The 26,108-nt window shown below is 30.9% G+C and overlaps 3 protein-coding genes across 5 annotated transcripts; 1 reads left to right on the forward strand and 2 right to left on the reverse strand.

Annotated features, from left to right (window-relative positions):
* The first annotated feature begins 7,637 nt into the window (after window positions 1-7,637).
* LOC111023741 (peptidyl-prolyl cis-trans isomerase CYP19-4) lies at window positions 7,638-12,045 on the forward strand. 3 transcript variants are annotated; one of them, XM_088117309.1, is made up of 9 exons: window positions 7,638-8,063; window positions 8,168-8,221; window positions 8,308-8,386; window positions 9,069-9,116; window positions 9,217-9,240; window positions 9,379-9,561; window positions 9,716-9,791; window positions 9,886-10,054; window positions 11,221-12,045. In XM_088117309.1, the coding sequence occupies exons 1-8, from the start codon at window positions 7,995-7,997 to the stop codon at window positions 10,022-10,024; spliced, it is 672 nt and encodes a 223-aa protein (XP_087973435.1). In that variant the 5' UTR covers window positions 7,638-7,994; the 3' UTR covers window positions 10,025-10,054; window positions 11,221-12,045. The 3 variants fall into 3 exon arrangements, with proteins under 3 accessions (XP_087973435.1, XP_022156909.1, XP_087973436.1); XM_022301217.2 differs by having other exon boundaries at window positions 7,640-8,063; window positions 9,886-12,045; XM_088117310.1 differs by lacking the exons at window positions 9,069-9,116; window positions 9,217-9,240 and having other exon boundaries at window positions 7,655-8,063; window positions 9,886-12,045.
* On the reverse strand, window positions 11,306-11,665 carry LOC111023742 (protein EARLY FLOWERING 4-like). The gene has a single exon (XM_022301218.2). The coding sequence runs from the start codon at window positions 11,663-11,665 to the stop codon at window positions 11,306-11,308; it is 360 nt and encodes a 119-aa protein (XP_022156910.1).
* Window positions 12,046-14,702: 2,657 nt separating the features above from the next.
* Window positions 14,703-20,270, reverse strand: LOC111023756 (SGNH hydrolase-type esterase superfamily protein). Its single transcript, XM_022301238.2, has 6 exons — window positions 19,921-20,270; window positions 18,258-18,335; window positions 15,883-16,023; window positions 15,626-15,702; window positions 15,386-15,535; window positions 14,703-15,235 (listed from the first exon to the last, which is right to left on the reverse strand). The coding sequence occupies exons 1-6, from the start codon at window positions 20,029-20,031 to the stop codon at window positions 15,022-15,024; spliced, it is 771 nt and encodes a 256-aa protein (XP_022156930.1). The 5' UTR covers window positions 20,032-20,270; the 3' UTR covers window positions 14,703-15,021.
* Between the last annotated feature and the right edge of the window lie 5,838 nt (window positions 20,271-26,108).

Genomic DNA, 26,108 nt, shown 5'->3' on the forward strand with positions numbered 1-26,108 from the left:
TATTTTATTAATGTATCTTTTCCTCTTTATTTTACTTTTTTTCTCTAAAATTTTTCTTTTTTTTTTGTGTTCAACTTCTCTTTCACTAATTTTTTTCTTAAATCTTTTTATTTATCTTTAAAAAATTTATTTAGATCCCTCTAAACTTGTATTTTCATGTTTCTTCAGAGGTGAAGACAAAAATTCCCGCAAGATCGGGCCCAAAAATAGAAAATAATTAATATATATTTATTACATTTTTTATTTTTAAAATTGAAAAATAATTAAAAAAAATTATAAAACTGATAATTTTTCTCGAGAACATCTCTCGGACCGGACGGATATTAAAAATTTTATGGAGGAGAGCATCTTTACTCTATCCACATCATTGTCATCTCTACCCTACATAGAATTTTCTCTCTAATACCTATTTTCAATTTTGTAACATTTTAAAAACAGAAAACTTAAAATGATTCATGTTTGGTTTTCTATTATTTTTAAACAAACAATGGTTACTAGAAATATATGATTTTTATTTTTTAAAAACAGAACAAAAATCCAAAATCTGAAAATAAAGCTACCAAAAACAAAAAACAGTAATGGTTATCAAACAGACTCTTATTAAATTTCTAACTTCTCGATTCATCCCTATTTACAGTTAATTTCTTATCATCATTTAGCTTAAAACTAAATCTATTTGAAATCTCAACATTTAAACTACTATATTTAACCATTCAAATGCAAATTTATTATGGAAAACTAACTTCTTATATAAAACTTATATAAAAAAAATATAAATGAGAGATAATTAATCGATAATTAGATCAATTTTGTAGGGATGAAGAATTAAATAGAAGGGGAGAAGGGAAGTCATTTTCATCCTAGTTTCGCCATGTGACACTCTTACGTGTAAGAGTCTATTTATCAAGTAAATTAATAAATGATGTATCGATATCAAGTTTTTATTAAATAATTTATTCCATCATTTAGCTAAAACCTCAATTTATTCGGAAATCATACTCAAATACTTGTTCATACATGGATATCTATTTAATATGATCTTGACATAAAAAATTTATTTTAAAAAAATTACTTGTAAAAACTGAAATGTTTATTTATTCATGTCAAATTACTAAATAAAATATTTGAAATAAAATCGAGATAAAAGTTTAGGAATTAAAACAGGATTTAAAACAAAAATTACTTTAAAACATTGAGATAATATCTCTCAGAAAGTTATTTTTAATCATAATTTCGTAAATTTCTTTAGTTTTTTTAGGATTTTTTTTAATATCGATTCTACCTTATTTATTACATTTTCTTTTATTATAGTTTTTAAATTTAAAAATTTGAATCCTTAATTTGTCCTTTAATTATTGTGGGTCCTATTCAATTTTTCAACACTAATTTCTCAATTCATCCTTTCAAAAAAGATTCTTGCCAATAATACATAGATTTCCGTATGATTTTTTCCTCTAAAAAATTAACAACTTCCAAATTTTCAATATCCAATTTTGTTTAAACAAGTTTTGATTTTTTCCTACTATTCTATTTTCACCACTGCAAATATCCAACTTTTGTTTCCGCTTAATTCGTCTGTTGTCGTCTTCGTGCTTTGTTTTCGGTCGTCGGCTGCCATCTCCAACCGTCGTGTTTGTTCTCCGCCGTCGTCGTTGCAGACCTTCTCGACTTCCGTCAACGAGGTATTGATTCCTTCTTCGTCGTCGTTTCAGACCTTCATTTTTCGTCGCCGAATAAAGTTTCTGTCGACATTTTTGCACGTTTCCGGCGTCGAACAGTGCGTTCCTCGTCTCCTGTCCCCTTCCGTTTATACCAATCGTAAGGTAATAGTCTTCTCACTAAGATTGGTATATATGAGGATATATTGTATATATGTGTATATATTTTATAGTTATATATACAAAGATATGATACTAAGCTTTGGCTCGTATTGTCAAGTAGTTTTGTAGAAAGGGTCTAGAAAATTGAAGTTCTAAACGTCTCATAGTCTTAGTCTTCCTATTAATATTTGTATATATGGGGATATATTGTATATATGTGTATATATCTTATAGTTATATATACATAAGATATGATATTAATCTTTGGTTGGTATTGTCAAATAATTTTGTAGAAAATGGTCTAGAAAATTGAAGTTCTAAACGTCTCATGGTTTGGACTACTTGACCATACCAGCCAAAGATTGGTACCATATCTTATGTACTAATAATTATAAAATATATACACATATATACAATATATACCCATATATACAAAACTGAACCAGAAGACTATTACCTTACTATTGGTGTAAACGGAAAGGGAACCGTAGACGAGGAACCACTGCTCGACGCTGGAAAGGAGAAGTCGTACAGCAAGAAGATGTCGCCTGAAACGTTGTTCGTCGATGGAAAATGAAGGTCTGAAACGTACGAAGACGGAAAATAGGATATAACTGAAGCAGCGTATAAAGATGGAAAATGAGACGGGGAACGTACAAAGACAGCGGCTGGAGACGGAAAATGAAGCAGACGAATGGATACTTACCGATACGGTGGTCGACAAACACGGCGGGGTCAGAACGAAACAAACACGGCAGCTTCAGACGGCAACCGACGAACGGTTACAAACCTCGGAGACGGTAGTAGACGGAGGAAGCGGAAGGGTCACTGCTTTCGAATTTGAGGATTTTTAGAATTTGGGGGATATTTTCAGAGGTTTTAAAATTTGGGGAATTTGAGATATTTTTGGATGTTTTGGGTTTTAATTACTTTTGGAAAGTATCATTGAGCAAAATATGAGATCCAAATTATAACCTTTCAATTAATCAATTTTGCATTTTAAAAATAATTTAAAATTAATACGTAGATACAAAAGGATATTTAAGTAATTTATGTGATGGGTATCCTCTTAAAATAACAAATGTGTAAATTCTATACCTTCCATCTTTTATGTAATTAGGATATTTAAATTGCCCATCAATGTACTAATCCCTTAAATATTACTAAGTTTTAAAATTGACGTTTTTTCTTATTTCATTTCGATTTTCAAACCATCAACCTTTTGAGATGATAATAAGTATTTTTACCGATTGAACTTGCTTCGATTAAAGTCGTTGATATTAATCATAATATATGTAGATGCAATTTTTATACGCATAGTTAATATATTATATACCTTTGCTTTTATATAAAGATACCACTTCAGCAATGGCTGATCATTTCAATTATGTCTCCTTTTGTAAACATCACAATTTTAAATTCAAAATTACAATAATTATCATTAGCTTAAGAAGAAAATGATGGATTATGATTCGTGATTAGCTTTCTTGTCCGCGTAGGAAATACACTCTTTTGCCTTTTTGAGTGGTTTTATTTTTCAAATTTGGATTTTTGCATGATAAAAAAAAAGGAAAACAGAAAAGAGAGAAATTACACTTTTTTTCAACTATACAGCACCTAAAGTGGCTTAATGGAAGGACAAAAATGTAAAGAAATATGTTGGAAAAAGGATTAGGAAATGACATATATGGAACGATGTATCTTATTTTTAAATTTATTATTATTATCTTTTAATTCAATATATAAGTAGATGGATTAGAACCTTCGAAATTAGACAGATAAATTATATGTTGTGACAATAGAGTTAATATTCATGACGTCAGTTATTTAATATATTTTTTTTAAATACATCAAAGATGAGGGGATGAAGAATTATATTCATATTGGCATCTTATCTTATCCTTAAATTTATTTGCAAGATTATATATAAAAAATTAATCTCATATTACTACTTAAAAATAAAGAAATCAAATCATAAATGAACAACCTCCTCATTTATGATTAAAGTATTAGTAAGCTCTCTGATAGATAAAATATTCGATTCTTATACACATATTTTTCAGTGTTATATTCTTTAAATAAATAAATAGAGATATATTAATTATGTGAGACAGTAATTGTATAATATGACCTTAAAAAAGTACAAATTTTTGCAGATAAGAGTGTGGACACTAGAGAAACGACTGATAAATGATAGCATACGTCTTTATCTCTAGCATTTGTGATGTAATATTCTAATAAATTGGTGAACATGTAACCATTCATTAATTAATTAAAACTTTTTTAGTGATTTTTAAAAAGTTAATAATCAATAGTATAAAAAATATACAATATATCATCAAATATTCAATAGGATTTTACGAGGACTAGTTCATTCCAGTAATAAATCTTTTGGCCAAAAAAGAGCGAATAAGAATCCGCAAGTTGTATCAGACATTAGGGAGAAGAATGTGACCTATTATAAGACATATAATGCAGTCCAAATATATCATTATTAGGCTTCAATTGGCTGGTTCAAATCATATTGATCCATAGTTTACTTGGGAGAACAACATTTTTCATTTACAAATGATTATTATTTAATTTTGGTTACTAGAACTGATCCTAGTTGTATTATTGTCAAAGTCAATATAATGATATTTTTTTTTGGAAAAAAAGGGATAAAATGTCACTTTTACCGTGGATTTTGAGTTTAAGTGTTTATTTGGTTCTTAGGTTTCAAAAGGTTACCCTACTAATCTTAAGTTTTACATTTAGTTTCAATTCGGTCCTAAGTTTCAAAATGTTACATTTTTACCTTTGAACTTTGAGTTTCGTTTCTATTTGATTCCTAAATTTTAAAAGATTAATGCTTTTACCTCTAAATTTTTACTAGTACTCACTTTTGATCAGTGGCATAATAGAACCTTTTTAACCTTAACGAAATATTGATTAGGATGCCAATAGGTTAATTTATTGGCTTGAATAAAGGACTCCAAATATATAAAAACGAATAATGAAATTACATTGAAATTAATTTTGTGAGACCCATCACAATTGGGCTCAAAAATTCAACTCATTTGCTCATTTCTAGCAAATTGGTTTTAATTTTTGGGCTGATATCTATAAATTATCAATTTGAAAATTGGTAAAATTTAATTTACATTTGACATTTCTCACCACATATTAAAGACAAGTTGAGATAAATAAATAAATATAAATATATATATATATATATATATATATATATATTAAAGAATGATTATTTTATAGATATAACATTCATATGATAGCCAAGCTCACATCAAAAAGCCAAGCTCACATCAAAAAGCCAAGCTCACACACATACGGAACAATATCATTAATGTTATTTAAGAGTGTAGGTAAAAAAAAGTCTTTTTCAAATGAAAATTATTTCTTTAATCAATAACTTTATTTAATTTAGTGCATATAAATGATGGCTTAAAAAAAGTCAAATTTTGGACCATGGACTAAACGCCTACTACCTAAAAAGACTAGGCATAGGGAGCCCCCTCCCCGACACAAGGTACATCTTGCACCTGTGGACTGGTATAACCATCCAAGAAGACACTTGAAAATGAAAGAAATACACGTCTTAACCACTGAGCTATATTCATATTGGTTAAAAAAAAAGTTAATTGTTTATATACAAAATCATCTCTCGTATAAGAAAGATAACTTATATACATTAAATAGTTTTTTAAATAGTGGTTTCGAAACAAAAAAAAAAAAAAAAAACCCCTTTTAAAGTGATAAATCTACCAAGAATAATTTATTAAAAATATTGTTTTAAAAATATAATATAAACTTAATTAGGTCTATAATAACAAGATCTTTCTTTTTACAATACTTTTGAATTACATTTATTTTGAAAAAAGTACATCAAAAATAGCAATTCCCACATCCTTGTAAGAGATATTGAGGGTGAAAAAGTAAGAGAATATGAAAATTCAAAGTAGTTGCACTTGAAATAGAAATAAAAGGACACAAAGGAAATGTTTTGACTATTGTTTCAAAACATTTTCTATCTTTTTGTTTTCACAATGTTTTTTAAGAATTGTAATGAACAATTTTTAAAGATATAGGTGTTATTATAAACATTAAAAGTACTATTTAAAAATTAGTGATATTGGAAAAAAATATCTTTTTATTTATTTAATATATGTAATGATTTATTTCTATGTAATGGTTTAGAAACCGTAATCTAAAATTTGTAATTATTTAGCTCCTCCAGTTATTAAGATAAAATAGCAATGTCTAACTTCTAATGATTAAGTTGTATATATATTTTTTATTTTTATGACATTTTTTTAAATATATATTAAATTTATGAGCTCAATATGTATTTTAATACCCAATATTTGAATATATTTTCAATTTAATATTTACGTTTTAATAAGTTTTAATTTAGTTTTTTATGTTTTAACATTTCCAATTTAGTTCTTCATTGTTGAAGAATGTTAAATTTGACCAATAAAAAATTTAGATGATATAATACTCCGTGAATAACATAAATGTACAAAGTTAAAAGATTTATCTAATCGGAAAAAAGAGCTGAAATTTTTATAATTTTCTTAGAAAATTCAAAGGGATTATTAGAAACTCTTCGATTTTAACTTCCTCCCAAGAAGGTGTAGGGGTGTTTACGGGTTGGGTTGGGTTGGGGTGTTTTTGGGACCAACCCGAATTTTCAGATTGGGAATTTATGGGAACCGTCGGGTTGTAAAACGATGGCCAACCCAACCCAACCCATTTGGGTTGGGTTGCTGGGTTCGTTTTTTTTTAATTTATTAATTAATTTACTTTTTTTTTTGTTTATAACATAGACCAAAAAAAATATAGAAAAATCAAAATCTTAGCACAAATTCAAATACTAATTGAAATCAATATGTAAGTCCTAATTTAATACAAATTTTTTAATCAACATGTAAGTCCTAATTCAACAATATTAAAAGCTTATACCTTATTATAGAGAAGATGGGGGAGAGGAAGATGAAATTGAAAATGTTAGAAAAGAGAGATAATCAAATATTAAAAATGGAGAGGATTGAATTGAAATCTAAAATCAATGGTTGAGATTTAATGAAATGGATGGATGAGATTGAATATAAAAAATAAGATTTTAATTAATAATTAATAATTAATAATTTATTATTTATATGTAATATTAGATCATTATTATTTTAAAAAAAATTCTATAATCTCGGGCCGAGTCAGGTTGATCCGGGATTTTCAAGGGTCAACTCGAGACTTGACCTAACCCAGTCGAGTTGGGATTTTTCCAATCCAACCCAACTAACCCAACCCAACATTAGATTTAACCCATTGGGTTGAGTTGGGTTCGTCGGATTCCTTGAACACCCCTAAAAAGGAGGGATTATCAATGATGAGAGAAGAAGTTTGTGAGTTCAAATCAGCAATGATGGGAGGTTAAGTTTTTTTCTTTTTTCGTTTTTGGAGTACAACAATTTTGAGATATGGAGGATTAAACTTATGAAAGGAAGAGTACATGTCAATTAAAACAAACTAGGCTCATATTGGCAAGATGAGAGATGAGTTGAAAAAGGCTAAATAAATATATTGGAAATTTGATGGAATAGGCGTTCTCCACGACCTTTTTTTGTTTTCTAATCACTCTTTTCAAAACATAAGTTTTCTAAAAATTTACTGTGACTTCACTGCCCCTCTACTAAAGAGAGATGAGAGAGTGAGGGAGAGATCGAGAGCTAGAGAGAGATAGGAGAGAGAGATGAGAAAGGAGAGAGAGATGAGAAAGGAGAGAGACAGAGGGAGAGAGAGCGAGAGAGACAGAGCGAGTAGAGAGGGAGAGTCAGAAAGGAGAGAGTAGAGAGATAGGGAAAGTCATTTGGTATACATGTGATGTCAACAACGATTAGAAAACATAGAGTTTTTGAGAAGAATGACTAAAAAATAATACTCCGTCGGAAAAATATCTATTTATTGCAATTTTCCTAAATACGTTGGGATTAAACTATATCGTTAGCAAATTTCACCCTTCTGAATATAAATTAGAGAAGTAAATCTATGAATTAAATCATTACAAGTTTTAGAATAGTGAATTACTCTTGAATTCAAGTTCAGACCAGCTTTGTTTGTTTTAAGTTCTTCGGTGAGGGATTTCTGAAAATTGAGGCGATCGAGGGGGCGACCACAATGAGGAGATTATCGTCGGCGGTCTTTTTGTGGATTTTGTTTCTGATTGGCACAATTGTCTTGATTCTGGTGAAATTTTCCCATTTCCCTTTTTGTTTTCTTTTGAATCTTAAACGAAGATCACAGTGAGTTGAGTTCCCAATTTCAATTTCTAAATCTTCTGCTTTTCGCAGAGCCAATTAAACGATGGAGAAGTCTCGTCCGAGAAAAAGGTTGTCGAAGATGAGGTAAGCTGAGCTGGTTTCCAGAACTTTCTGTGTTTCTCTTTAACCAAACAGAACTCAGTTTCCTTATTGATTGATTATGTTTTCAGGAAACCAAATTGGAGACGAATCCGGCGACGGTGACCCGCAGAGTATACTTTGATATCGAAATCGCTGGAAAGCCCTCGGGTATACCCCGCTTACCTTTTACTTTCTCTTGCAAAATTATCGCACAATTCTACCATGGGAGAGGGTTTTTTTCTTTTCTTAACCAAATAGTGTAAAAGCAGGTATAAATTTCCATTTTAATCATTACTTTCTTAGTGGAATGAAAATGATTAAGTAGGAGAGTATGAGATTGGCCTGTGCTTTCATGAGCTTTCTTATGAGTTATGTCCTTGTAATGAAGTCTAGCCAAGATTAATGTTGGGAAATTTTGGATGCAATCAGATAATTTTTGTTTCTTGATGACATTTCATTACCAAACTTAATTGTCCACCTTGTGTAGTGATCTACCGGAATCCATATCAGTAATAATGGAGGAATTAGAATAGAAACCATGAAATAGTATTATACAAATGCAGTAGTTGGGTGTCAAGTGTGATGACTCCTACAAAGATCAATATCGAGAAAAATTTCGTTTCTCGATGAACATTGGGTTGTCGGGAGATCTTTCAGGCTTGAAAGGGGAAGAAAAACATGGCTAAAGTTTGCTTCTGTTATATTGGGTCGTTGGGAGATCTTTCAGGCTTGAAAGAGGAAGAAAAATGGCTAAAGTTTGCTTCTGTTATATTTTGAACCAGAAGCTTATTATTGATTAAAAAATGACAACTCCCATGAAGATCTTCCATAACCAATTTTTTTACCTCAGGGCGAGTTGTCATTGGCCTATTTGGAGAAACAGTCCCTAAAACCGTAGGTAAGGAGCTAAATTCTAGTGTTCTCTTGTTGACGGTTGTGTTTTGCTATTCCAATAGTAAGGCTGCTAACTATTTTACATCCTCATGTTTGTTCTGCAGAGAATTTTCGCGCTCTTTGCACGGGTAGCCAAGTAAATTTTGCTCTTCAATTATTAGATTTCTAAAAAAAATAGGTTTAGGGAGCAAATATTCATTTAGTTCTCTGCTAATATATCTCTAAGATTTGAGATTTTAACTGATCTTCTTAAAATCTTGTTATAGGGGAGAAAGGAATTGGGAGTAGCGGGAAGCCTCTACATTACAAAGGAAGCAAATTCCATAGGATTATTCCAAGTTTTATGATACAGGGAGGTGATTTTACTCTTGGAGATGGCCGAGGTGGAGAGTCAATATATGGCGGGAGGTTTGCCGATGAAAATTTCAAATTGAAACATGATGGTCCAGGTAATCTTGACTATAGTATTTGAACTGCAATATCTGTACAAGTGCCTAGTTGGTCGAGCTTGAACACTGGAATTTGAGGACTCTAATATCAGATTTCAACTTACTTGTGGAACCTTATTTTCCTGTCGTTAATGACTGTCTGGCTTTTTATCAGGACTTCTGTCGATGGCTAATGCCGGGGTGGACACAAATGGATCGCAGTTCTTCATTACGACTGTAAAAACTAGCTGGTAATTGTTTCATTTGCAAAGGTTGACGCATTGCCTTGTTGGATGAACTTGCTTAAACAATCTGTTTGTTTATTTCATAATTTCGACTCGGAAGGTTGGACGGGCACCATGTCGTATTTGGAAAAGTGCTTTCAGGCATGGATGTCATCTTCAAGATCGAAGCTGAAGGAAGTCAGGATGGAAAACCAAAGACTGAAGTACACATTTCAGAAAGTGGAGAACTTCCAGTATGATTCTGGAAATACAGATTGTTGACTACAAAGGTCCTCCCTCCCTACAAACTTCTCTCCTAATGAGATGTAGGCATCAGCTTCACATTAGAATTGATCATTACACGGCATTTCGTGGTTCTAATTCAAATTGTTTTTCATTTCTATACAATGGAATGTTATCTTTATAGAATCAAGAGACTGGATCGAGTTTTCTTGTTTGCTGTTTTTACTTCTCTTATCTCTTGAAATAAAATGTCTAGATCTTCCTTCTAAAAATGGTTGATTGGTGTTGAAGTTGAGCATCTTCCATGAAAACAACAAGCACAAACACACTCTTGCTTTTAGAGATTCTAAATTCAGCAAACTTTTCAAAATAAGCACATCATCTTCTTTTGTGGATTCCAAATTTAGAAAAACTTTTCAAAACAGATGCCGGCTGCAAAATTGACAATTGTGAATAAAAATCTTCATATATCCCATTCTCACTTACTAAATCCATCTAATATCAAAATATCCTTTCTTCAGTAGATTTGGTTTAAAATATCTTCACATCCTTTAGCAAAGCATTTGACCCTTCATGTAAAAAAAAAAAAAAAAAGGATCACCACAGAAGCACTTTTGTCTCTGAATATTTGATCCAATCTCACCAGAAAGACATGAAAAAGGTAGAATTGTATATGTAGTTTCTCTGTGGTCTGATAACTCAAAAATGGGTCTTTATTCTATATCAAAATACATCACTTTTTCTATCCGACGGACTATTATTAAAAGAACAGAAATAGAAAGACATGGAAAAAGGTAGAGCTCTGATAATATCTTAAGAGACTTAGAATATAGACTTATATTTGTAGTTTGTCTGTGCTGTGGTCTGAAAACCCAAAAGGGTCTTGTCTTTATTTATCTTTTTACTTTATATCAAAACTGTGAAGCACTTTTGTTTCTGATATATTGTTCTCTCTTTATCTTTCTTTACTGTATATTAGACAAGTTCCCCATCTTCTTGGAGAACTAAGCCAAAGAAGAAGACAGTGAAGTCTGACACAGCCATGTTAGATAATGATGTTGATGGAAAGCATGCATGCATTAACTGTTACATAGAAAAGAAGACACATTTTTAATGAGAAAAAAAACACCACCACAAGCTTACACATGACACCACACCACACCACACCCACCCAGCATTTATTCTAACCAGCCCACAACTCAAATTGTTGAAGGAGATGGAAAGAAGAAGAAGAAGAAGGAAGAAGGGAAATGCTTGACAAAATGGACAAATGGGGGAGGCTTGAATTGAAGCCTTGTTCAACCATTTTGGTTGCTGCTGCCTCTCTTGCCATTTCTGAAAGAAGAGGAGAAATCAGAGGAGAAATCAGAGTACATAGAGACCACTTTGGAGATGTTGCCGTTGAGTTCTTGGATGAGGGCCACGTTGTCCACCATGTTACTTGGAACTCGAGATTGGTGGTTCTCATTCACCTGCTGAATCAGGACTCTGTTTCTGTCCAGCACCGATTGGACCTGCCGGAAAGTCTGGTCAAAGGAGGCCCAAACCTCGGCGTCGCCTTCGTCGGAGAAGCCGCCGTCGTCGCTGGTGGTGGTGGTCGTCGTCGTCGTGGCCGACGGCTTGGTTTTAGATTTCCGGCGGGAGTTGTTATCGGCCATCTTGGTTTGAGTTTGTAAAAGCTAAAGGGGATGTTTTTTTGAAGTGCAGAGGAAAAATGGCGGTGGTGAACGACTTTATATAGTTGGACGAGGAGCTGGGAGAAGAGGCCCACGCGACTGAAGAGCGCGTGCCGAAGAAGATAGGAAACGGAATTTTGGATGATACTTTTCTGATGTTTGTGTGTATTTTTTTAATTGGGATAGTTCCCTTTTTGTTGGGTATTTTACTTTTTAGAGGGAAAAATGCATTTTTTTTTCTCTCTTTTGTCAATTTTGGTTTTTTATTTATTGTGGATTTGTTTTCCAACATTTTGTTTTGCAATTACGTGTAATGTGAGGAAGAAAAAACTAAATGAAATTATTATTGTTGTTAGAATTGATATTCTATTAGTCACCTTTTTTAATATATAAAATTAAATTTTGTAGATTTTAAAAAGTGGTCCCTATTCTCCATACACTTCCTCATTTGTCGTTATGTCTTAACAAGTCAGCAGTTTGTTGGATTTACGTTCTCTATCGCTCCTAATTTGCTCGCTGTCGTTGTCCCAACTTGACGTTTATAGCCCGAAAAAGAAAAGTGTAAAATTGCAAGGGAGGAAGGATGCGAGAATGAGGAAAATGGTAGGGATGAAATGAACAAGCAAGAAAAGATGTAGAAGAAAAGACATTGTATTTTTAGGGCCGCAAATAATTCAAAGCCGTCGAAAAAAGACAAGAGAAAATTTGTGGTGGAAACTAAACCTAAGGTAGAGAAAACCTCATACGAGGCGCAAAAAAAAAGTTTCAGATCAGACTTAAAATCACTTCCATCCAAATTACGATTTCAGGTGTGAAATCGTTTTTTCTTTTTTTTTACAAACAATTTCACATGGACCATTTACTGGCTGTTTCAAATTTATCATTTTCATTACAAATAGTCTTAAAAATTGCAAATTTCTTCGCAATTCCCTACTTTTTTGCAATCCCATATTCAATGGATAAAACAAAAAAATATCATAGAATAATTACTTTACTCTGTTGTGAGTTGTCACATCTTCACTATTACATTGTTACCCTGGAATAAACATGAGCAAGAAAAATATCCAAAGTAGAGCGTGGGCACGCGCGTAGAAGCGCGAGTGGGGTAGGTTTCTTGAGAAAATATCCAACATTGCTATAGAAAGGAGAACAGAATAATAAATTAATAAAAAAGAGTCGAAAAAGGGGATCCACGCCATACGAAGTGGGTCCCACTGCCAGTACCCTTTAAGAATCTATCCTAAATATCTTCTGAAATATCTCCACAATATATTATTATTAAAAATGGAAATACACACTTTTCGCAAATTAACTAATTTACCAATATAAAATATCTTTTATCACCCTATTAAGGGTGGCACAGAATAATTTTATCCACCTTTAATCAGAATATTTTAATTATATTCCCTTATTTAATTATTTATATATTACTTATTAAACTTTTCAAAAAAAAAAAAAAAAGACTTATGAAATTGTTGCAATTAACTGGACTTAATTGTAATTACTCACATTAAAAGTTTGAGTATAGATTTGTAACAATTCAGTTAGGATGGTTTTTGTAATTTTGATTTAATTTTAACCCAATAAATTATACACGCGAAATTAAAATAATATGAATTACTTTACATCTTTCTGCATATTTATTGAAATATTGGTTGCATTACAGTAAAAGAAAATTTTGAGAGCAGTTGCTAGTAAATCATATTTTATTAGTAATGACTATTATTTTTCATATTTTTTTACATTAATTAACTGTAAAAGAAAAGTCAATATTGGCCCAACATGAGCATAGTTTCATATATTTTTCTCTCGAGATTGAATGTTGGATCTTCTATTATCTCCAAATGGTTGCACTAAGGAAAAAAATTGAAATCAATGTAGTTATTAATTTATTATTCATATTATATCACATTTAGTTTATACGGAGAGTTATTCTTATTAGAAAAAAAAAAGTTCTTCGAGAGAGAAAGTACTTTAGTATTTTAGAAGTATATTTTTATTTAATTAGACATATTTCTTAGTAATTAATATTTACTTAAATAAAATTCTTTGAAAATTATAATAATGAAACACGTAAAACAATTAAAATTAGGAAAAAAAAAAAGAAGTGTTTGCAGAAAGGAGTTAATGAGTGAAATAATATCATGAGAGATTAAAGATGAAATATCAAATAATTTACTATGCAAAACCAAAGCACAATAATATTTGAATTCCAACAATTTGATTATTTTTTATTTATAACATTTATCATTCATTCTTCAATTTGATTATTGTAATAATTAATTACAATTACAAATTTATATAATTTTATTAAAATCACTCTTTTAGGATAATATCAAGATTGATTAACTCAGGCAAATTAACTGTGAAAGTAATTTTGGTTAATTTGAATTATAATTGTATAAAATTGTTGAAATAATTGCACGACCCAAACACAAATATTATTTAATTATATGCAAATCTGATAATATTTTCATCCAACACCATACACAGACATCATTTATTCATGAAATATGATAATATTTTCATACACAATCCAAAAGACAATCATCTTTAATTCTCAAACATCTTATTTCCAACCAGATTTTAAATAACCAGATTTTAAATATTGATATCTTGATTTCATGAAAATGTCAATGAAAATTTTGATAAAATGATGTCAGATGGAATTTATAGAAAAGTTATAGAAATAAAACATTAATGAAAATATATAAATTAACAAATAAATATTTCATCGTTATAAGTTTAAAATGATTAATATTAATATCATGTTTATATTAGTGACATTTTTTTGATATTTTGTCAATTTTTCATTTAATATTATGGAAATATTGATTTATCCCTCATATCGATGTCAAACCTATAGATACATGTAGGTGTCGATAGAAATGTCAACATGTCGACGGATATTTAATACCATAATTTCCACATATTTATTATTCATTTTAAACATTAAATCAAGCGAGTTAAAATCACTCTCAAATATATATCTCCCATAAGCATAAAACAAAACAAAAAATTTCATGTTAATGGGACTAATTTGTATAAAAAGGCAAAAAGATAAGATCCTACTTTTGCTCTGCATGATGTTTCAGTACAGAAATTAAGCAGCAGAAATGCTGTTTATTATGATGAAGATTTTATCATTAATTTCTAAGACAACATTCTGTCTACTTAATCCTAAATTTTACTGATCCTAGTACTTGCAACAATGAAAAATACCTGAAGTACTGCACTCTTCTCTGATGTTCTTCTTGCCTGTCTGCCATTTTTTATCAGGTTTTATTTCTCTAAGACAGCTGCAATGGGGGTGGCGAAAACAGAGGTCAATGAGAAAGCTAATCCCACATAATATCACGGTGAATGATCCAATCTGACCCATTCACTGTTCGTGTGCCATCAGCTGCAACGAGATCGTAGGGTGAGTCTTCTGCGAATTCGGTTGGAAGGGACTTCCAGAACAGAGATGGCTTCCATTCAGCTTCCTTGAGAACCTTTAGAATCTCCTCCACCACTACTTTGCTTCCTTCAGCTGACAAATGAACTCCATCTCTGCCAAAATGGGAAAACAGAATCGCTTCAAACTAGAACGAAAAACTCGTGTTTCAATCGCTTAAAACTTACAGACCAGAAAGTGGGAGTTTATAATTCTCAATCAGATTAAAGAAGATGAATTAGGATCAATATACAAAACGAAATTACGTGAAGCAAACGTTCATCCAATTGTCTCTTTTCTGGATGGCTGTAAAAAGATCGACAACTTTTACACCGATCTCCTGGCACAGCTTTACACAACCTTCGGCATACGCTTTGCACAATTCATTTGTTCTCACCAGTTCAGTAAGAAACTTGCTGCATAACCACAAATGAACTTTCTTAGCATAAAAAAATAAAAATAAATAAAAGAACGCGAGAAAAAAATAGTTGAATTGCGTTGAGCACCTTTGAGTTTGATGAATTGTGGCTTCGTTCACTGGGGGGCATGTTAAAAAGATAATGCGCGTTTTATCTGAAAGGCTCTGATTTTTTTTTTTTTTAAGAATTTGTGTCAGAATACACATCAACAGTAGTTACATCAGAAAAGGAAGAGTATTATTGAATATTTTCGCCTACTAATTTCGTGTCCAAGAATTCTTTGTAAGGGTCAATTTAGTTGGCAAAAGAGATGGAGTTAATATCTAGTTTTTGTTTGGAAATACCTGGAGATGAGTTGCAATTTTTCTCATGTTTTCAATGTATTCGGGAAACGGTACATGAGGGCCAAGGCCGGACGTGTGACGACCCATTGAATCATTACCACCAAAATAAACTACAACCAAAGAAGGCTGTGCCGCAGCATCCTGAGATTAAAAATAAATAAATATGTAATGTGGCATCAACAATATAAAAAAAACACCAATAACGATAAGAAGAAGATAAGGAAAAAGAACAAGTACTATTAAAGTCAGAACATGGTTAAGTACATCTTATAAAAAACCTGCCTATGTAGAAATATCGATATTAATCTAGCTAACGTCTCTAGATTACATAGACCAGCCTCATACCGAGATAATTCAAATTTATCAATAAAAGTTGAAAACAAAATCGTGACATAACTAAGTCACAACGTAAGAGAGTCGTAAGTATGAGAAATTATAGCATAATGCCATCTCCTTTGAACGTGTGCTAGATTTCGGTATTTCCATCAGGCTAATGAAGGTAGGAACATTGATTACAATTTAAACTCAGTACCATCCCACATTGATGGCATTAGGAGGTAAAGTTGTGAACTTGTGATTATTGGGAATAGTCCTATTTTCTCATACACACCCCCACCTGTTTTGGGGATATACCCAACTCCTTTCCCCTTTTGCATTTCTTGATTGGCATGTTTTTGTTTTTTCTAAAAAAAAAGAAACAGATATTTCATTGATGAGATGAAATATACGAAACAGATAAAGCTCCCGAGCAACTTGATTTACAAAAAGACCTCCCAGTTTTTTGAAAGGTCATTTAGGCTATAATCTGTAAAAGGAAAGAAAAAATATTTACACCAACCAAGAGTGAACAAAAGCATTACTGTAGAATCTATCATGTAGAATCTATCAAAGGTAAATGTGTGAGGGTCAGATTTCTTATACAATCTTTACAGTATCTTGTTTCATCAAACAAGAGTTTGTATATTTGTACAGCAGTAAAACTATACAAAGTCAAAAGGACTTTCCCTAATGTAACAAATCTAAGCTGTATCTTTGGCAATATAGTAAACTTTGCTTTGAGACATGAAGATAGATTTATATAATAAAATTTTCCCCCTAATCTACTAATACTCTCGGACATTTTCTTGATAAGAAAATTGACACAATAGGAATTTAATATCGTTTCTAAGGATGCAACCGAAAGTATGGGTTCAAACTATATGATGGCCATATCTTACCAGTTCTCCAACAACTAAATATTGTAGTGTCAAATGGTTGTTCAAATTAGTCTAGGAATACATACATAAGCTTGGGGAAAAAAGAAGGAAAAAAAAGAGGAAGAATGCCATCAGAAGTAACATTCTCATACTGCAGTGAAAAACCAGCAGAGGGATTCCATTTGTTCACTATCCCCTTTTCTGGGTGTGTCCTATGTAAAAAGGTGCAAGGAACATAGTAATCATGTCTTCCAATTCTGCCACTGCATAATGCAGATTCTGGGGCCAAATTTACCATATCCTCTACCCACAAAAGAGTTTCTAGTCGTCCTCCTTTTTGGAGTGTCCTTTTGTAGGGCAAGGCTGAAGTTTTATGGATTAAATCCACCCTTTTCTGTTTTTTATAGGAGCTTTTGGTTTTAATGGAAAGGAATGGAAGAATCTTCCAAAAATGAGGAAAGAAACTTTGACCTCTCTTTACACTTTGCAAGTTGGAATCTCTCATCCATGGTTTTTTTGTAATTATTCACTTTTGAACAACTTGAGAGCTTTTTTGTAATCTCTTTGCCCTTGCCTCATCACCCTTTTTTCTTTTTATAAATCTCCTCTTTGATGTTTAATGAAAGGTTCTTTTTTTTAAAAAAAAAAAACAGAGTAGCATTCTCATATGCATCCATCCCTATAGTTTATTCTACATAGAAAAGTGGTATTGTAACATTCCTATCAAATAAAAATTTGGAATGTCCAACTTTAATGTTTTTGTAATGAAACTATGGTATTTAAATAAACCAAAAGATAAAGAAATGATATCTCACAGTCATTTTTCCAGTGTCTCTTATACCTCAAGTGATTGAAAACTCAATTGTTTAATAATATTAATACTAAATTTGCACATGAAATTAATACTTCATTTATTATATTATAATGTAAAGATGTCAATGGTGTAATTATAATTCATAAATGAAAACACAGACATACACACAATTTTATAACAAATTTTAATAGTATATAGTTCATAAGAATAGTTTTTAGTAATTTATACAACAGGAAAATTTTTAAACCATACTGCTCTAACATTCTTAAGAAGAGACGTGTCTAGACAAACAATATAACAAAAGTTAAAGATTATGTTGGAATATAAACAAACACCTTTAAAGTCTTGAACGTTTATTGCAGTACCTTTGGAAAAATCTGATCAAGAACTTGTACGGCACGGCGAGAGTTCCAACTTAAGTAACCTCGTAGAATAATATCTGCCTGAAAGGAAATAGATTCAAGATAAAAATTGTCACAAAGCTTAGAGTAAGACTCATATGGGAACTTCAAAATAGCAAACTCATTTACAAACAGCAGTAAATTTATTTCTGTCTGAAAACACACTCTCTGCTTTATCTTAAAGCCTTTAGCACTACCATCAATTTCATGTTCATTCCCCATGTTAGATCATCTCACTTCTCTTACTGGAGGTTAAGAGTTTCTACTCATTTAAAATTTTAAATGCAGATGCAAAAAGAGGCAAAAATTAACAGGTATATCGTAGGCTTTAGTGGAAAAGGTGATGAATGTACTAGACATAATGACTCTCTTCGTCGAAAAGTGATGCAGTGGGAAATCCATCTCAAGAACAATAACAAACTTTATATGGAGAGAAAATACTCATAATTTCATTTAAATAGTTTTAAAAAGTCTCCTATTACAACCTAAATGAGGCTATTTATAGCCCTACAAAAATAATTTGAAATTGCAATGAAATCCTAAATTCTAATTGAAAAATTAATTAACTAAAATTAACAGTTTAACTGAATTAACTATACAAATAAACTCATATTGTCTCAACAGGTTAGGTAGTGCAGCGGTAACATTTACTATGTTCGGGGGAAAGCAAAACTCTAACCCAACCCAACCAACCCAACCAGGTGAAACCAAGGATCTAAAGGAGTTCATTATATGATCCATGGGGCGTTAACTCTCGGTGGACGGCTAAGAATCTAGAGTAATCCAATTACTGAAATCTGAATATTATTGAACTTATTTAAAAATGTACAGGGGAAAGACTTGGCTATAGGTTTACAAGAAGTTTGAGGTTATATAGGCATCTAAATGGGCCTAAACAGTAAACAGAATGAAGCCCACCCAACATAGAAAACAAAATGAGATAAAATGAAATAAATAAGTATTCCAGAACGTTCTAACTCCATCAGAATGTCTCTCAAAAGGAGAAATAGAACAATCTAAAGAGGGGTGCAACCTAAAGAGATCCATCTCTTTTATGAATGGGGTACCAAAGTTTTCAATCCAGCTAAACAGCAGTTATTCTGATCATCATACCTTAGTATTTTTTTTATAAATATATAAGAAAAGACAGCAGCAGCAACATTCACCAAGACTTGCACATGTAATTTCATTACCTAGACATTTATGTATTGAAAATGATATGTTACATCGTTTTGAAATACATCACAATGAACAAAAGAATCATTCTGCAGGTTGAGAAAATCCCACCTCCATGAAGTGAGAAAACACCAAACTATACAATGAATTCTCAGTAACTTTTCCAAATGATCACAAGAGAAAGAAAAGAAATCCCACTGCCTAAAATTGAAAAAGTCAACGAAATAACAGAGAAGAAACTCTGTTTTCAGGCGCCAGGCTTCACCTCACCAGAGAACCATCAAAAGCAACCAAACAACTTCCATGTACAATCTCCCATTCATTTTAGGTATTCAACAGATTATGATGAAATAAAACAAAATGACCAAATTGGTGGGATTTGTCACGTGGGTTTTACAATTCAAAGCAACACGAAAACAAACAAACCCAGAAAATGGGAAAGAGGGGTTACTTTGCGAGCATAAACATCGGCGAGAATGGCACCCCAGCCGCCATTGGAGAAGCTGAACTGAGTAATAGAAGATCCAAAAAGAACAAACTGAGGTCTGGAAGGTCCTACCATGTCCGTTTCTCTCAATCAGAGCAGATACATCCAAAAGGGAGGGACGGGAAAAAGGAAGAACCACCGGATTTCACTCCCTTCCGCTCGGAGGAAGTTGAGGATGCGAAAATCGACTAGAGAGAGAGAGAGAGGGGAAGAAGAAGAACCAAATTGGGTTGCTTGCAGCTCCAAACATTCATTTTGATCGATTTTATATGCCGCTGATGTTGTTGAGACTTTGGTGTGCGCATAAAGAAGGGGAAATAATTGAACTCTACTCTATATTTGTTTGCCACCGCTCCACCTTTTCTACAGACTTTTATCGGATAAAGTTTTTTGCTTTTTTTTTTTCAGTCATTAAGTTAAAGATTAAAGTGTGTTTGGAACTTTTGATTAACTTTATAAGTAATTTTTTTAAGTAAAAATTAGTTTTGAAACGGTCAAATTGGCTTAGAGTGATTTTTCAAAGTTATTCTAGAGTTGATTATCTAAAAATATAACTCCAGTGAGAATTAGCTTATAATAATTTAGCATTTATGGAATCACTTTTAAATAAACTAAGGATTAAAATCACTTTCAAAAAAATGTAACCAAACATCCAAACATTTTAATTAAAACTTATTTATTTAAAAAACGTTTTATAGAGAAGATATGTCAAACTCATCTTAAATTTAATTGTTATTTCTCATCCGTTAAAAATTAATTTAGTTCTTTTTTTTTAGTTCAAGAAAATATTTTTCTTAGTACAAGATGTGGAGGTGAGAGATCGAACTCACAGTTTCTTAGTTTGAGATATATGTCAATTATCGTTGACCTAGGTTCGTTTTGACAATATAAATTTTAACATGACCTACAATATCTTTGCTAAAAAAAATAATAATAAATAAACACGATACACGATCGATGGGATTAAAGTATGACGATAGGACTAAAGTATGATAATTTGACACAAACAGAGCAAGCCAACAAATTTTTTGGGAAGAAGGACGATGGTACATTAAAATTGATTTTTTTTCCCTCATTCATCTTTATTTTATTCAATCAACTTATAATTTTATACTTAATTGATTATAATATGTCACATCAACGTTCAAATGGTGCTATCGTATCAACGATTGAATGATTTTAATTAAAAATTGAAAGTTTAGTACCTAATTAAAACATGTGAGAGACCAAATTTATAATTTAACATTTAATTAAATCATATTTGTCTCTAAGTTTTATATTTAATTTAATTTTTTATTTTACGTAAAAATTCATTTTAAACTTCCGTTGATGTTAAATTTGTGAATCAGTTCACAGTACACATCACACAATTTTATATTTAAGACAATATAAAAATTTAACAAGTAAAAATAAATAAACGATTTTTCTTAATGTAAAGGTAAATATAAAACCTATAACATTTCAAATCTTGCAGTGTTTGTTCCCGGCGCTTCACATATACATTTTTCACATATAGTCTTAACGATCATATATCATAGTTTACCTCTTTGGACATTTTACTTCACATTTTTAAGTTTATGAATCAGACGAGTATATATGCTAGTATTTCTCTAGACTTTATTTTACGTTTGAGATTGTTGGGTGGAAAAATACAACATGACACGTGGACCAATCAAGTTAGCTTGGTATTGTTAGATCCGTCCAATAACTCAATGGGAAAGATCAACCTACCCTTGGGGCCAAGCTGAAGACCATAAACCAATCGGAGAATGAACCAAGTTATTTGATACCAAACTGAGAAGAACTCTGACCTCAGACCCAACAGCTCGTAATCGTCGATCGGAGTAGTTCCTACAGTCTCTACTTTCCACTACCTATAAAAGGGACGCTCAGTCACTCATTCAGATACCCAATTCTACTCTAAAAACGCCTGCTTATACTTGTGCTCTACTGTGACTTGACTGTCGAAATATTTGTTTCTTTTTATATGTTCTATTTGCTTAAGGTCGCACCTCGTCTACTCGTCAAAATTGAACGGGTACCTCTTCCTATGCCGTAATTGATACTCTCTTAAATAATACTTTATAACATGCAAAAAATAGCCACCAACGGACACATTTTGTAGGTGAGCCCCAGCTTGGGGACAATTAAGGCTAGAGATTTGTCGGGCGAGGTATGGGTGCGTGTCATATTTTACCTTCACACATTTAAGATTTAAGAAACTAAAATTTTGTGTCATAATTTTTAGTACTCTATTTTGGGACCCACACTTATATTAAATAAAGAGTATTATTCCTATCAGATATTTTCATGTATCTTGACATAGTATGAAAGGTGTCAAAAAAAAATCTATAAAATATGGAAAATATCTACAAAATTTCACTAATATAAACATAACGTTAAACTTAATTAGCTTTTATGATTTTCCAATTATTTTTATAACCTTTTCAAAAATATCTATCATCGTCGACATTTTATCATATTTCCATCGACATCGATGTATTCAATGATGTTTTCTTTCCCACTCCACTACTTTATTACCACACAAGCATACGTGTTAATCCGAGCGTAATTAAATAGATAAGCGATCGAAGATTCAAGCATACGTGTTTTTATATTTAAATGGAAAAGCAAGACATCCTAGATAAGTGACCACCATGATTTGAATCTATTTCCTCTAAGCTCCTTTACAGTTTACATTACCCCTATTGACTATTAAGCTAAACCAGGATGATTTTCAATAATGTATTTAATACGTTCTTCAATTATGAAAAATATTCATAAGTCCCTAGTTTTTAATTTTGAATCCAACAATTTTTCTAACTTAAAAAAATGTAACATAAATTAAGAATCTATTAGATATAAAATTAAAAGTTCATGAATATTTAGACATTTTAAAAAGATAGACTTATTAGACACGTTATTGAAAGTTCAGAGATCTATTAAACACTTTTAAAAATTTACAAATCTACTAAACACTACGCTCAAAATTCCAGAACAAAACTTATAATTTAACCTTAAAATTATCATAATCACATACGTGCATTTTTTAAGCCCAAATTTCTACTTCTTCCTGAGTGGAAACATGTTTTTTCCTCATCAAACCAAACAAAAACACACAATTTCTAGCCCTTTCACCTACTAAGCTTCAAGTTACATCATAAAAAGGAAGAACAAAACATCTTTATCACCTTGGAGATATAAATGTCACAATGTTGAAGAAAAAAGGGGAAAAGGGACATTTTTGAATGGTAAGAAATAAAGAGAGAGTTGGTGTAAGTTTAATGAGAAAAGAAACTCATAAATTTGAAATGTCGAAACATTTTTTTTTGGTTGTTGGAGGTTGATTTGACTGTGAAAGGATTTGACATGTATTAAAAATCATACCCCACCTATGGCAAAACAACCCACCAAAACCCTAAACTTGTCATTTAATGAGGTGTGAGTTAATGTGCCCTTTGAATGTAAATTCACACACCAATGTTTTGCTTATTAAATGGTGAGACAAATTTCATAAAGTTTATCAATCAAATCAAGATAGAATGGTCACATCACTTTTTTTATTTTTTCTATTGTGTATTAATGTTTTAGTCGATGATTGGGCGCTTTCAAACGTTTTTGTCACGACTAAAAACGTTCTGTCTAAAATTACCGTATCTCTTTAAAAGTAAAAAAGAACTTCAAGTGTTTAGTGGAAAAATGTATAGGGATACTCAAGTGCTTGATGGGGGAGTGTAGATCAGCCAAACATGAAATATAGTAGGGCATTAAATTTCTATACTGACATGTCGATATTTCCATAGTACTGTTAAACAAAAAATACAAAATACAAAATATAAAATATATTAAAAAAATATCACGGAATGTAATATCAATATTAATAATTTTAACTCATTTTAAAAGAGTGAAATGCTTGTTTATTATAATTTTTTTTTAACTTTCTAGAAATGTCTATTGACATTGATATTAATTTTATCAATATTTCTATCAACATTTCCATATAATTAAGATCTCAATATTTTTATCCACATTGACATTTGAAACATTACGTCTAAATTAGTGTTTGGTTAATCCTTCTATTTAAAATATGTGTACATTTTTTTAGAGTGGTATAAAAATTAAAATATCATTTGACTCATTCATTATGCTATGTTATGAGTTTATTCATATTTGTTTGAGTATGCTAATCTCAATTATAAAAATATAAATTTTATAAATACACCTCCTAAATTCTACATTCGTCACAAACTCAAAAACTAAATATAAGTTATATAAACTCAAATTCGCACCATTCACGTCTCTTACTCTACTCTAAAATGAGCTATCAACTATATAAATCAAAGTTTTTCAACTCAAGCTACACTAAAACCGAGCCTTATCGAAATTATGAGGCAAACATATCTATTAAGTTTAAATTCTAGCTTTTTTAGTCTCTAAACTTTCTCACTACTCTTTTTTATTTTTGTTTTTGTTATATACCTTGAAATATTATGTTCTTCTCGTCCACTTCTCTCTCGATAGGTATTTTATCACTAATTTTCCTATGCATACAATTAATTTTTCTCTCTACCTTAATGCAACTTTCTCCTCCTTATTACCTACTCACTTTTCCTCGCTAATTTCTATCTACACAATTTATTTTCACTTGTTTCATTTTTTAATTAATTGTTTTCATTAATTTGGTGAATAAAATATTGATTATTCAGAAAAAAAAAGTAGTTGTAGTTAATGATGAATAAATAATTTTAAATGTTAGAATAAAATAATAAAAAAAAATCTTTTTATAAAGAGTACTCATGAAAGAAGTACTTTAGATAGAAGTTATTAATTCTTAGTTTAAGAGCATTTCTATTTAGGCCAAAAAAACGACTTTTTTTTTTTTTTAAACAATAGAATAATGGGGACAACGGCACAAATTCTCCAACGGTAGAACCACGGGCTGAATGGATCAGCAAAGGATGGGCTTGGGCCTAATTCAATTATTGAGGCTTTGCTGGGTTTGGGCTCATTTTGGATCCAAATATTTGGTCTGCAAACAGGGGAAAAAGAACATTATTTTTTTGGTCTTTTTTTTGCACACGTCCAATAATAATTATAGTTTTGGTTTTTTTATTTCGAAAAAATATAGCATTCATAGAATTTGAAACTTTACTTTAATAGCATAACAACGAGGGGAGATTCGTATCCATGTCTTTTTGATTGAAAATATATGTTTTAACTATTTAAATTATATTTAAGTTGGCATAAGTAACTTTGATTCATAACAAGTGGTTATTATTCAACAATAAATATATAATTTTAGTTGAATGTATTTTTTAAAATTTCAACATTATATTTTGTTTTAACAATGTAGGAGTCAAGATTTTTATCAAACAAATGTATATAAAAACAAAATTAATTATCTGTATATAAAAACAAAATTTTTATTCATTATAGTCCATATTGTTGTTGTTATAATATATTATATATATATATAGATACATATTTTCTCTAATCAAGAATGAAATTTTGATCAAATAAATGAATTAAATCTTTTGATTAGTTTTCATAAAATCATTTTCATATCTTCCACGTATCAATTAATGTTGTCATTACTCATTATCTAATTTATAGACAAATTAAAAATAATGCATCAAGATTCCTTAATGTGTGACAAATGGCCTTGTCTAGGAAAAAAGAAAGTCTCTAGTTGTTTTCATTAAGAATTAGAACTAGAAGCTTGGAATTTCTCACTATGTATTGAAAGTGAAAGACAAAAAGATATGTTTTTATTAGGGGAGAAAATTGGTGACGTGTAATGCAATTAAAAGCCCAATCCCATTAGAGGGAAGCTTCCTTTTCTTCTCTTTATTATTATTAATTTTATTTCCAAGTAATGAACTTGCTTGATATTCTATTTTTGTATGCTTCAAAATGTGAACATAAACAAAAGTCCCAACCAAAAGCTATGTTTTGTGGATGAATTAATCAAAAAGAAATAAATAAAGATGTGAAAATGCCCCTTCTTCAAGATTCTTGTTGAAAAAAAAAACACCCTAAAAAAGTAATACATAGCTTATCAAGTGGAGAACTTTTTAGTCAAACTACGTATGAATAATAAGTAAGTACGGAGGGTTTGGTTGTCCTTAACAAGTGATATGAAAAGTAGAGCC

This window comes from Momordica charantia, assembly GCF_013281855.1.
Source record: "Momordica charantia cultivar OHB3-1 chromosome 9 unlocalized genomic scaffold, Mcharantia_2.0 BLBB01000009.1, whole genome shotgun sequence".
NCBI lineage: Eukaryota > Viridiplantae > Streptophyta > Magnoliopsida > Cucurbitales > Cucurbitaceae > Momordica > Momordica charantia.

Bases quoted from the DNA above. Each gene is read 5' to 3' on its own strand.
- LOC111023741 (XM_088117309.1), top strand. From the start codon at position 7,995: ATGAGGAGATTATCGTCGGCGGTCTTTTTGTGGATTTTGTTTCTGATT. The intron at 8,064-8,167 runs GTGAAATTTTCC...TGCTTTTCGCAG, and splicing joins GCACAATTGTCTTGATTCTG to AGCCAATTAAACGATGGAGA. The intron at 8,387-9,068 runs GTATACCCCGCT...TTTTTACCTCAG, and splicing joins AATCGCTGGAAAGCCCTCGG to GGCGAGTTGTCATTGGCCTA.
- LOC111023742 (XM_022301218.2), bottom strand. From the start codon at position 11,665: ATGGCCGATAACAACTCCCGCCGGAAATCTAAAACCAAGCCGTCGGCC.
- LOC111023756 (XM_022301238.2), bottom strand. From the start codon at position 20,031: ATGGTAGGACCTTCCAGACCTCAGTTTGTTCTTTTTGGATCTTCTATT. The intron at 16,024-18,257 runs GTACTGCAATAA...TTTTAATCTCAG, and splicing joins TTGATCAGATTTTTCCAAAG to GATGCTGCGGCACAGCCTTC. The intron at 15,703-15,882 runs GTATTTCCAAAC...AAAAAAAATCAG, and splicing joins AAATTGCAACTCATCTCCAG to AGCCTTTCAGATAAAACGCG.